The sequence below is a fragment of the Parasteatoda tepidariorum genome, chromosome 6 (genome assembly GCF_043381705.1).
Source record: "Parasteatoda tepidariorum isolate YZ-2023 chromosome 6, CAS_Ptep_4.0, whole genome shotgun sequence".
In the NCBI taxonomy this organism is placed as follows: domain Eukaryota; kingdom Metazoa; phylum Arthropoda; class Arachnida; order Araneae; family Theridiidae; genus Parasteatoda; species Parasteatoda tepidariorum.
The window spans coordinates 9254589-9268837 of NC_092209.1; the positions used below are offsets into that span (position 1 = coordinate 9254589).

Genomic DNA, 14249 nt, shown 5'->3' on the forward strand with positions numbered 1-14249 from the left:
TACTTACTTACTTTATTTACAAAAATTGGGCACCTGGGCCACTTAGCGGCCCCTATCCCATACATCTAGAAATTTACAGAAAATTTATAGTAATAACATTTTGAATTTAGCAGTCGATGTGGTAGCTAATAGAAAAACAAGCACTTTGCTTGAGTAAATATAACATTTGAATATCTGATTCATCGAATCTAAGTTGATATATATAAATATAAACATAATTTGACATATATATACATAAGTTGACATAAATAAATAATAACATAAATTGATACATATTTCACTAATTAAATTTCTATATTTTAACTAGCACATATTTAAATGTGACATACATTGAAGTTCATTCGAATACATTGTGGTAACCATAGCATGTTTAATGCATGGCTGAAAGTCTATATATATCAAGACGGAAAAGAGTAAAAACTGGAAACAAATAAATTACATTTTTAGCTTTTTTTCGGGAATAATAAAAATAACCATAACTACCGAATTTTTTTAACGGATATAATTTATATATCAATTCCTTCTCCCCGATATCAATGTTAATAGCAGTAAATTGTTTATAGTTAAGTATAGATTTACTCCTCCCGAAAATTATCTATTATTGAAATAGCTCTACTACCAGTTTCTTCTCTTTTCCGTCTCGCTTTCAGGCCTGGTTTAATGAAGTTATCTTAACTGTTTGGTTTAAGTTTTATGATTCAGTTGGCAGCAGCATAGCTATTTAATTTAAAAATACGTTTCATCTATGGTAATAAGCAGGGTTCCCGCGGATCTTGTAAATTTTAAAAAGTAGTATCAAAAATTAAGCAAATGTCGATAATTTAATTTCTATGTAACTACCACGAAAAATTGTTTTACAAAGAAAGTATATATATACAAGAAAATTCCATCGATTAATCCACTTAACGGCGAAGTGGTATCTCAAAATAAGAATTATTATTTAGCATTAACCTAATTTTACTGCAACTACTAAAATTTTTCAAAGACCGCGGAAACCCTGAATGAGTTTTTATAATTAGTTTCTCTATCTTTCCTACCAGTTTTAAAAATTTTCTGTATTGCAACTGTGCTGAACATTTGTGTTCCTCATAATTTGCTAAGGATTTCGCACATAATATAAGGTTTTCGTAGGTTTTTCTCTCCATGTAACTCAAACGCATTTTACTTCCATCAAAAAGTCCTCTAAGAAGGTAAGTTTCTCGCAATGCTTAATCCAGGAGTTCCCTTGTCTTCTGGATGGGGTTCAAAGTGACAAGGATGCGGAGTTTAACATTGGTAGTCGTAAACAGAAAATTCGGACAGCTGTTCCACGACGGCTATAAAATTAAATATAAAAATCCCGTATGAAATGCTTTAAACATAGTAAAATGTTTAGAATTTTTAAAAAAAAAAATTTTTTTTTAATGCAATCTATTTTCTTTTAAAGGTGCTGTGCATGAAGAAGGAGGAACTTATACTTTCTAGGCAAATTTATAACTACAGAAAAAGCATTTAGAAGACAATTTTATAATAATGTGTAAAAAGAAGAATAATTTTTCCTAAACAAAATAGAAGTATGCCAACTAAAGATATCGCCAAGAATATTTGTATTGAACCTTATTTTATTTTGACATCGTATGATACTTTCAGTGCTTCTCTTTTTCTCTCCTTTGAATAAAATAATGGAATGCCAACGCAAATTTTAATAACAAAAAACTTGGCGGCTATTTTTTCGCATTCAGAAATGGAAGTGACTTCTTCTCAAAACAGAATTTGAGGATGAAACGAATGGATTACCGTTTGTGATAGCCGAAATATCTTGTGCCAAATTTGGATTACCCATCTGTATAATTTTCGGCCCCTGCTTACGCTTCTGCTTACGTAATGGATGGCCGAAGATCACCTCAGTACGGATCTAGGCATTCGTTGAATAAGATCCGTACTAGTCCACGGTCATCTTTGACAATGTACGATAGGACGCTAGGTGTGGATACTCTCTGGTTTAAAGGACGATCCGAAGAGAGGTAAGAGGCAGTTAATTCTTTATTCATTTCAACACTCTCTGGTGACTGTATTCACATGGCTTATAATCCTTTGGTGCAAAATTTTAATTCAACCTATTTTTCATTATTGTGTATTGTTTTCATCATTTTTCACTAGTTTGTATATGTATGCTCGGGGTAGGAAAAATTGTCGATTAGGCATGAGATAATTAATTAGAAATATTCTAAAATGCAGAAATCCTCTCAAATTTGGGGAAATCATCAAAATGCGGGATGGTTTTATCAAAAGGGGAGTTCTATCAAGCTCTGCTGCACACAAAGAATATTTTAATCGCTGTTCTAATGGAATTAGTCATTTGAGGTAAATGCACGTCTAATACCCGTGTCATCGCTACATAGCCTCGTTTCAATTGGTGACCCGGTGCCTTTAACAAGGGAATTGTTACTTGTCCAGCACAGCAGCCGACAGACACTGTGTCAGCCAGAGAAAAACATACTTAATAGGATGTATGATCGCCTCTAAAAACTACACAATTCTCGCATAGGCGTTCCATACTGTTTATTATGGTGTGCAACTGTGGCAAACGCACATGTGGTTTCATTCTGTTCTTCATGCTGTGTACAATTGTGGTTTCATACTATGACAAACGCACCCACTCTTGCACTAAGGTATTCTTAGGTTCATCGACGGTCATTGGATCTGATCTTCGAATTTCAATTGAGCGTTCATAGGCGTCCCATACATGTTTGATGGAACTAAGGTCAGGAGATATCGCAGGCAATCCTTGAATATTCACTGATTAGAGGTATTAGTCTGCCAACTTGTCGGCAGACAACTTGCCGATTAGAGGTATTAGTCTGCTATGCGGACGGGCGTTATCATCCGTAAAGAGGAAATTTGGTCCATTTGCTTTCTGGAAATATTTCACATTTTGTGTAAGGGGCTTTGTACCGCTGACCTGACGGAGTACCTCTAACGAATAAACGAAGTTCGATACGCTCGTCCACCATGATTCCTGTCCAGGCTATATAATTTTTTTCTTGTTATCAAACTAAGTACAAAAATAGCGCATTTTTTTTATTTAAATATTTTAAATTTACATATATTTTATTGTTAAAATTTATAAATATTTTTAACAGATTATTTTTTTCAATAAAGAGTTAGACTATGAATAAAAGTTCTAAAGAAATTGAATATTACTTTTAATCATATTAAAACAGAAATTTTAAAATTTATTTTGGTTAAATGAATACTTACTTTATGTAATACAAAGGTAAAACGTATATACTAAAGAAAATACGGAAAAACATAAACAAAATATTCATTAGAAGTCATATTTAGTATGATGAACTTCGAAACAACTCTGGAGACAAAGTCCTACCTCAAATTCTTCGCACTAAATTCGCGTTTCTTTGCAAATTTTGTAAACTTTTTTATTTATTTTTTTTAAATTACGAATCAACACACTAAGAGAAGAGCGTGTAAAATTCTGAAAAATATGCTTAGACATTTCGCAAAAAATATAGATAACTAAAGCTATCTGCTTATACCACAGAAAAGCAGAAACGAAACGAAACCAGGTATGGGAAAAGAGCGGGTTGCACAGTTAAATAGAAGGAAAATATCCATCTCCGAGGAATTCACAAGTCGGGCAGTGAGAGGATTAAGGAACCCTTTCAGTCAGAAAACAGGTTTCATTTCGTCCTTGTTAGTCTATGGAATCGATCTGAATGAGCTAAGCTAAGATGAACGAAAAGTAATTTCTTTATTTCCCGCAAAGGTTTTTTTTCTGCCTTCAGATTTTATTACATCGCGAAACCTTAAATCGGTGTCTGGAATTTCCCTACTTTTTTGCATTTAATTACTAAAATTTTAAAAAAAATATATCTGTTTCCTTTATTCAATTAAATGTATTTTATTGAACTTAGTTACCGAATTTTAAGACTAAGTATTTTGACCAAGTTTAAAGTTTCTTGGAGTTCAGGTTTGAAAAATATTTGCACCTTTCAAATAATATTTCGAGTAATAAGTTCAATAGAATACATTTCAATGAATAAAATATCGGTGTATATAATTCTCTAAACGTTAACATGGATGAAATATAACCTTTATGATTCAAATGGACGCTTAATTTCTATTTTTAAAAGCACAAATAAAAATTAAAAAAAAAGATTTAAGAATAGCAAGAGATATTTAATTTCACCACTTTTTTTCCTCAAATTTATTTTTCGTATATAAAAAATACTAAAATATGTATTCATCAGTTATTGGGTTTCGCCTAAATCTCTTGCAAACAAAATAGCGACCATAAATTATAACGGTTGCTATGATTATACAATATAAGTGAGTTTTTGACCAAGTTTCTTGGAGTACGGGCTTTAAAAAATATTAGCACCTTTCAAATTTAAGATTCGGGAAATATTTCAGGGAATAAATTTCAATTAATAAAATGAAACGAATATCAGTGAATATAATTCTCTATATGTTAACATGGACGACGTATCACCTTTGGGACTTAAAGGGATCTTTAATTTCTATTTTTAACAGCATAAATAAAAATTTAAAAAAAATATATAATAATAGTTAGAGATATTAAATTCTCACCACTTTTTTCCTAGATTTTCTTTTAATATTATTTTCCACTTCAGGCATCATTATAAAACTTGACGTAAGCGGTTAAACAAAATAGCGACTGTAATTTAAAGAGGTTGTTATGTCTATTTTGCAAGTGTGAGTTTTTTTTTTCTCTACGAGATAAAATATTTCTACTTGTTTTTCTAATCTTTCTTAGGCAACAGAAAAGAATATCATAAAATAGAATGGAATATAATAGAATAGAACATAATTCACATTCAATTATTGAAAATAGACTGCTAACTTGCTACTCTTTTTAGGAAAAATTTCTTTTAGTGGTAGTTAAGTTTATGCTTTTATGTATTCTTTGATCGTTTATAAATTCATTTAAAAAAATTTTTTTCCACCACTGCTTGTAAATGATTCGAAATCTTATATTAAAATAACCTTCCCGCAATCAGTCGTTTAAAATATTAGCATAATTAACAAAAAGTTTACGAACTTTAGTTTTTAATTGTCTACTACTCAATTAAATATTTTGCAAAAAGCGTAGTAGTTGGCAGTCCTGTGAAGGGCATAAGGACGTTTCCTTTGTAGCAACGCCTCCTACGACTGAAAGCCTCCACACGGTTTTTTGTAAGTAGACCGATCAGACCACTAGTGGTAGCAAATATATGTCCAAAAATTTGTTTAATTTATGAATATAATGGCTACAATGTTTGCCAATCAATGTTTTTTTACCTTACAGTATGTAATTTAATGATGAATGGGATAGGGGTCGCTTCGCGGCACAGGAGCCCAGTTTATTCAAATAAAGAAGAAGAAGAATTTATGAATATGATTGGTTTCTCTTATTTACTTGTCTACCACTACAGATTCAATTCTAAACTACACAATGTAAATTTCTCTCAGTCACTTTTAACAATAAAATTTGGGTTCATGCGCGCAACAGGTTCACTTTTTAAATTGTCTGTGCAGACTACCTATAAGCAATCGTGTGGAGGCTTTCTGTTGTAGGAGGTGATGTGTGTACACATGTTTATGATTTTTTTGCAGTAGTAGCAGCGATATAACAATTATTTTTACAACTGTAATCAAGAATAATTTATAAAAATTTGAAATACGTTTTTAAAATGTTTTCAATCTACATGAAAGTCTTAAAAGTTCTAGGAAAACTACTTCGTTTCGCCCTATTTATCGAAGAAATTATCTATTCGTGATTACGACAAACATGAATGATTCATTATAAACGTAATCGGTACTATAATCGCCCGTCGTAATTTTTTTATTGTTTTAAAATTGAAGTTGTAGCTATAGTGAAGTGTTTGCGCCAGCTTTCAGAAAATATAGTAAATATTCAGTAGGCAGGAAATCTTGCCTACCACTTTTTTAAAATTTTAATCACTAACAGCTGTAATTCATTTTTTTGGAAAAATTGCCAGCATACAATGTATTAACTAGGCAAACACTTGATAATTTATAATATGTGTTTTATAACATGTATTTCAATCAGTCGGCGAAGCCAAGATAATTAGAAACACATAATTCGATTAAATTTTTAATTTTTTTAATATTATTATCGTTATTGAAATGGTTTGAAGAAATTAAAGCAATACTCAAAAATAGTTTTATTTATATACACAGAGATGCCAACTTGCTCCGGACAGCGTGTTCCAGACGCAAGTGCGTGAACGCAGATGCAGTGATTACCAGACGCAAATGCGTGAACGCAGATGCACTGATTATTTATTATTTTATTTATTATATTATTCTTTTGTTGGCAACATGTATATATATTTTTTGTGTACACTTGTGATAGTAAAAGAGTTTGTTCTATGAGATACTTGTTTTAGTGTTGATTGTAATTAGAAACATTTACGTTTACAACCAACACATTTTGGTGCCGAAACAACTCAGTTTAAAATTAAATACGAATCAGATGAATAATTTACGCAGTCACTCTTTTAAAAACTAACGAAACGTCAAACATCAGTATTGCTCAATGATGGAGAAACCAAACGATAAAGAACTTGGCGATAGTCTGGTCTGGAAAAGAAAAAGAAGANATAATTAGAAACACATAATTCGATTAAATTTTTAATTTTTTTAATATTATTATCGTTATTGAAATGGTTTGAAGAAATTAAAGCAATACTCAAAAATAGTTTTATTTATACACACATCGATGCCAACTTGTTCCGGACAGCGAATAAATATTTTGAAGTGGTAGTTTATTAATTGTAATTCTTGGTGTAATAAATTCAATTTAATAGATTTTAATCCACCACTATTTCTAAACAATTCGTAGGCTTATATAATTCACCACTTTTTTCAGAATTGTCATGCAAAGGCTTTTATAAAACTAGCGAAATGTGTCTAATATTTGCAAATTCAGTTAGTAGCTATTTACTGTTTGGCCAGACGGGTAAGCCATGTAAAATTAGCGTGGCATTCAAAGTGTTAAGCTTCTGTAGGTCAGAAAATTCTAATTCGAAAACTTAGTTAAGCTAAGCAAATTGTAATCATCAATTGCATGTCCACAGTTTAGCGATTTTCTTTGTCTCTACATTTTTCAAAACAAAAAGTGGTTAAATAATTTTTACTTATTGTTACTCTCTTGTAAGTAGGTTTATGTGCTCATTCCAAGGATTCCAAAAGCGATTAAAAACTAAATTCATTTTTACTTATTTATTATTATATATCTTTAATTATTCAATTGTTTTAAAGAAGCCGTATATTTTAAAATTCGATTTCTCAGAAACAATTCGACCGATTTCTCTCAAATTTTGTATTTTGCCATGCGAAATGACATACTTTAAATTGACGTAAAAAACTGTATACATTACAATTCAAAATGCTTTCGACTATTATAAAATAAAATAATTAAAAATAATGAACAGTTTATATTTTGCATGGAATTATCTTTGGATGAATGAATTTTAGAATTGTGTGTGAATTCTTTTATAATTCGCTTAAAAAGTTCTCGAGGTAGGACGAAATACGCAAAACGAGAAATCAACATTAAGGGATCCAAACTTTGGATCGCTCTCCTGACCCCAGATTGCTGCTGCCCCCTATGTTTTGGGGGGGTCAGAAATCCGAATCCGTCGAGAAAAAGGTATGTTTATTCAGAGAAAGTAGATTTTTGGGTCAGAGTTTGCAACTTAAAATACAGAGATGCCAACTGCCGGGGACACGCCAGAATAATAATAAAAAAAAAGAACGGTAAATAAATTCAAAGTAAATTTTGCAAATATCTGATTATTTTTATTTATTTATTTATTTTTTTGAAAGGCATAGCATGACATCGCTTCGCTTTATTTAAAAAGAACTGGGCACCTGGGCCGCGCAGCGTCCCCTATCCCATACATCGTGACATATATACATTGTGTTTAAAAACATTTTGAAATTTTGCTACATTGTGGTGGCATAGCATGACATAAGTACGTGGTGAATTATATAAGCCTACGAATTATGTAGAAATAGTGGTGGATAAAAATCTACTAAATTGAATTTATTAAACCAAGAATCACAATTGATAAACTACCACTTTAAAATATATATTTGCTGTCCGCAGCAAGTTGGCATCTCTGATAAATATCGTCTGCGCTAATTAATTAGCATATTTGAGGTCATCCTTTCAAACCATTAAGATTGAATCCTAGAAGTCATAGATTCGATTATTAAAGCAAAAAATATTCAGGATGGTCAGTATATTTTTTTTTTTGCGTATTGTACATTTGATAGCCTTTATTACATTTGAAATATTTATTTAATAATAAGATTTAAGGAACTTAATTTGTAACTTTTGAAATTAATTGTTATGCCTGTTATAGAGGCCAAATAAAAAAAAAAGATCTTTCTCGACAACTAATCAAAATGCCAAAAACACTTTCAGCAAAAGCGGCATTCGCGTGAAAGCTCGGTATTGATTCTTCATTCTTAAAAAAGTTTTCCATTTAATTTCTTTTTCTAACTAAGTTAATGCATTTTATTCAGTTACTGCTTTAAAAAAAATTTTTTTTTATGAAGTTCTGTAGTAATGCGGATAATTTCTAAATTAATTTAAGGCAAAATAATGAATTATTAAGCATTTGATATAATATTGTATGAAATTATTTATATAACAATTTTAGTTTGAATAAAGAAAAATGAATTAAAAACTCAAAGCAATCATTTTCTCATTTTGGCTTGGAAGCGGTAGCATGTGAGACAGTATTGTACGATAGTATTTATATAATTGTGATGCAATTACATGCATTACATATTTCCTAGCTTTTAAAATTTTTTTAATTAAGTAAATGTTATTTTTTTAATCATTCTTATTCCTATTATTATTAAACACAAATAATTTTTTATCATATTTTATAAAAAGCGAATATAAATACTTCAATTTTCTTAACTTTTTAATTCAATGCAACTCATTAATTCAGTTTCTCGACAATTCGAGTATCAAAGACGTGGTGGCTCAGGGAGTAGAGTGCTCGCCTTCCAATGAGGTGAACTGGGTTCGAATCCCGGCAATGATTGGTTGATTCGAATTTCGCACCCGCGCTACAGTGCTTGCTGACGTAGAAATATTCTCAGTGATAGACTGATCATGGGTTAGAGTCCCCTTGCCGTCAGGGTAACCGTGGGAGATCTTCGTGATGTTCCTCTCCATGTAACGTAAATGCGGGTTTGTTCCACCAAAAATCCTCCACGAAGGTAAATTTCTTCCAATACTTAATCCAGAAATTACCTTGTCTTCTGAATTGACTTCAAAATTACAAGAATGCAGATAACCAGTATCTAAAAGTGGAGCTCCTAATTGTAGAACCTAAACCAAGTTAGTTAACTCCGAGTTAAAGTAACTCGCAGTTACGTGCACGGTGAAATGAAATTTTGGAATCTAACCTGGAGTTGCTCTCTTAAAACCTGCGACTGAGTGTTACGGTCAACGCTTCCTATAACTGAAAGCCTCCACACGGCTTTTTATAGGTAGTCCGATCAGACCATTGTGAAGGATATCCAATTACCTATATGACATTTAGACCTGAGTACCAGCCGCAGGCTGCGGCTTTAGCTCATTCATCTGAGTGTAGAATTAGTAATATTACGCAAGAACGTATCAATAAAAACGAGGGGGGGTTGGCCCTAAGTCCCGGAGACCTGCTTCCCCCGCGGCTGTCCGCGGCTTTCACAGGTTGCTCCCCGGGAAGGATATCCAATTAACGAACGAGTCATTTAATAAAGAATATAGTTAAAATAAGAAAGTGGTAGCAAATATATGACTAAAAATTTATTTTATTTATGAATATTATTGGTTTGCCTTATTCACTTGTCAACCACTATAGATTCAATTCTCCAATATATATGATAAATTTCTCTCAATTACTTTTGCAAAAGGTTTTGGGTTCATGCGCACAACTGGTTCACTTTTTAAACAGTCTGCGCGGACTACTTATAAAAGACCGTGTGGAGGCTTCTTAATGTAGGAGATGATGAAAGAGCACCATATTTTTTCAACTTATAAGAAGTTTAACAGTTGTTAATCATCCAATAGTTCATTCTTCGATTGATTCATTTCATAATTTTTACGCGATGTCATTATTCTTTTTTTAATAATAATTCTTTCACCAATATTTGAAATATTTTTTATCAAAAAATGAAACTACAATAAAAAATATTTAAAATCTTAAATAATAATACAATTCACGATTTTTGAAAACTTTGGGGACATTACTAATGAATGTGTTTTGATTGTTTGGAAAATATTTTGGGTTAAGATGAAATGTTTTTTTTTTTCAAAACATTTGAATTCTACACTAATTTGTTTATTTATAACAAAAAGGAATAACTCACTTAAGATGAAAATTGATAAAACTTTTCTGACTGTTTTCAAACGGTATCGCGAGAACAGCTTATTCCCGGCTCCAAAAACTCAGTGTCGCAGAACTGACCCACTTACTTGACCTTTAATATAACACTGAGTCTTCCAAACTTGCACCTCTGGATTTGGCAGTCGTATTTTGAGAGCAAACTTCATGTTAAAATGAATTGGGAATAATTGAAACAAGCGATAATATAAGTCAGTAATATTTTGGATCAAATTTATTGAATCAAAATGAAATATTAAAAGATAAATAATACAACGGAAAAGAGAAAAAAAATGGCAGCAATGCTACTTCATTGTCTGATTTCTTAAAAAGCTTTTATTATTTTAGACTATCTACCAGTATTTTCTTTTTCCCAGATAAGAAACAGACCGGTATTTACCTTATAACTTCTAATGAGATATGCTAATTAGGGATATTAACTGGTTTTTAAAACATGATCAGGAATAACAAAAGCGAATATAAATGTAAGTAGTGGTATAGATCAGCAATTCATTTATGTTTATTTATTCTAATTAATGCTCATTTCTCTTACCCCCTCTTTTCTCTCATGATAATTTCATGCTCGATGAAAGAGCAAAAAGCCCTCCAGGCTAGAAATTCTGAAAATCCAAGCTTAAATCGGAAAATTTCACTTACTGCTGCAGGCGACTTAAAATGTAGAAAGTGCTGATTAATTAAAAGCAAACATCGATTAAAATTTGCTACTTTTTTCTGGCATATTTCTCTCAGTTTATAATTGAAGGTATAACTGAAAAGGATGCTGAATATGATTTGGCACGAAGCCTCACCAACCGATTCGTCGTGTTCTGAAAGATATACGTACACAATATAAGTCATGTATTAGATAAAAGAGGGGTAGGAGCAGGGTTGCAAAAAACCCGGGTTTTTCCAGAAAAGTCTAACCCGTGTGGGTTTTTCATGTTTTATTGGGGTTTTTTGAAAAGAGAGGGCAGGGATAAGTACCTTATTTTAATATTAATAATTAAGTTTAATTTTATGAATTGACTTAACATATAGGTAATTAAAGTGTAATTAATAATTAATACAAATAAATTTGTGCAAAAGTCTGAAAAAGTTTCTTCTGACATTACGATACAAAATGTTATGTGTACTCACATACATCACATATTTGAAACTTATTTAAATACAGGATTACTTTTTATTTATATTTTAATTTTAAGAAATATTTGAGGAAATGTTTTTGTGTGGATGGATTGCGAATCAAAGGCACTGACTAATTAATGGCCATGCAGTCAAATCTAGCCAGCAAGGTGGCTCCCCAGTCTCCAAACACAGTTAGTGTTTTCACCATAGGTTAATTTTTTAAGCTAAACTACATATATATTTCAATAGAATAGCTCTTTAATATAACAAAGGATAAAAAAGGAAATCAATTTTAGAAAAACCCACTTTACTGTGGGTTTTTTGCAACTCTTGGTAGGAGAGATCTGAATTGTCAAGTAGTGAGATTGATAGCACAATGAATTGTTAAAATACTGAGTAAATTTTTTTCAAAGTGAAAATTTATTCATCAAGTCAAATTATATACATGGGCAGAAGTAAAATTAAACTATGTACAAAATATATACAAGGAGAGTAAAGAACATAAAATTAAGGCCAAGTTTAATATCAAGGGTACAACTAGGGTATTCATTAAGATATACTTAAAGTGTAGCTCTTTTACCGGTTTCACCACATTCTTAACTGAAAAGGATTGTTTCGCTTTAAATATAAATGCTATACAATGAATGTCATGGTGGTAGTTACGATTGAATAATTACTTTAAAAAATAAGCAAAATAAATGAAACGTTTTTACAATTTTAGTCATCTGTGGCAACTCTGCATTCATCTTCAATAGTAAACTGAAAGAAATATGCTAGAAAAAAGTCCTAAGTTTGATTCTTTAATAGATTTTTACTGTTTATTAGTGTACCACTTTTTTACATATTTAGTCGCCCATGGCATCTCTGCAAGATGGATATGAAAGGGTTTAACTACCAAGTTTTTCACCCTTTCAGGATACAAAACAGTCCTATACTACTACGATTAGACATTTAACCCTATCGGGCAATAATTAAGTAAATATATGAGAAGAAATTCGAAAAATTTGATATTTCTTAGTCTATCTACAATGTGACGTTTAATCGTTTTTATTATACCTTCATGAAATTAGGATTTCTTTTGTTCATGTACTGGTTGTGAAGAAAAGAATGAAATTGAGATTCTTAGTTAAGAAGCCAAGAGTCTGCGATTTCAAATCGATCCCTTTTGTAAAAATGTTGGCAAATTTCCATATCTTCACCCGTAGTGTCGTTAATTCACGCCAAATTATTCATATCTTTGCCTCGCCAATTCTTTAAGATCATTATCTCCAGTAATTAAACTTTGCTAACATGGATGCTTAAGAAATTGTAGAAGATGAGGAATTTTAAAGCAGGTAAAACGTAGCATAATGTGTACATGCTGCAAATCACACTATATTTCTGAACTATATTTATTGTCATTAGAATTCTTTTCCATTTCCCTAAAACGTTAAATACTTATTTTTGAGGAAAAGTTGGACAAAACCGATTTTTATAATATTACATTTTTTTTCGCTTTCTTTTTTGTAAGCTTTAAGTTTTATTTGAATGATAAATAAATCAACAATTTAGTTTGAAAAATAAATATTATTAGGCCTACCGGAAAATTCTGCTCACTTGAAGTTACTGCTTTTACATTAAAGCAGAAAGGTTCCTTTTTTAAACGAAAGTGGAAGGGCTATAGTTTGAAGAGACAGCATATATGGAGTAAAACAGCTTGTGTATAGCTATTCAAAATTGTAACAGAAGTATCCGGCCGAACTGAGTGGTATATCTGGGATATGTACATTTAAGGGTAAATGTCCTACCACTTTTCTTTATTAAGAAGGCAACTTTCGCCATCCTTGTATACTAGAGCGTGTTCTTCCGCAGGCAGAATTTTCCGATAAACCTAATATTTAACATAAAAAACTACATTTCGGAGAGTACGTTTTTTTTTGGAAGCTTGCCAGTATCCGGTTTGGTCCCAGATAGTCGCATAAAACCGGGTCCATTTAGAAATAATGATTTTACTTGTAGCAACAAATTAATACAAAGATTCTCTTAATCTGTGAAACTTACAAAAGTTTAATGATTAAAAAAAAAGGTAAATTTAATATTTATTTGGAATTTTGTCGTAAATTATGATAGTTAATCAATTTCAAAAACAGAAACCTCAGTTGAAACCTTTATCATGTTCCTGTAAAATGCTACAGGTTTGAATTAAAACTTTGAGCATGCCTCTCTGCATTGCTACATGTTTCACAAGCTCATCCTTTATAGATTAGACAATGTATCCAACTTTTCAAGGATTTTGAACTGCAGCATTGTGGAATAAATATATTTGGTATAAACCTCAACTAAAAATGTGAACAAGTTCCTCCGCATTACGGCGAGTTTCAACTATCTTATCCTTTATAGATGGGGCAATGCATCCAACCTTTTTCAAGGATTTTGAACTGCAGATTGAGGAATAAAGCCTTTTTGTATAAACCTCAATAAAAACATTGAACATGTTTCTCTACATAGCTACAGGTTTCACTAAATTATCCTTTATAGTTGAGACAACGTATTCAACCTTTCAAGGATTTTGAATTGAAGCATTGTGGAATCATGCTGAACCTCAATTAAAAATTTGAACATACTCCTCTGCATTGCTACAGGTTTCACTAGCTCATGTTTCATAGATGAGACAATGCATCGTATCTAAACATCAAATCATAAATATTAAAAGCGCCGTCAAAATCACTC

The 14249-nt window shown here is 31.3% G+C and overlaps 1 protein-coding gene across 1 annotated transcript in view; it reads left to right on the forward strand.

Moving 5' to 3' along the window:
• The window catches only part of LOC107451644 (potassium channel subfamily T member 2-like), a 339135-nt gene that overhangs the window by 5417 nt on the left and 319469 nt on the right, over positions 1-14249 (forward strand). Inside the window, exon 2 of the mRNA XM_071181980.1 lies at positions 1427-2003. Coding sequence (XP_071038081.1) covers positions 1864-2003 — 140 coding nt within the window. The 5' untranslated portion in view covers positions 1427-1863. The remainder of the gene's footprint in view (positions 1-1426; positions 2004-14249) is intronic.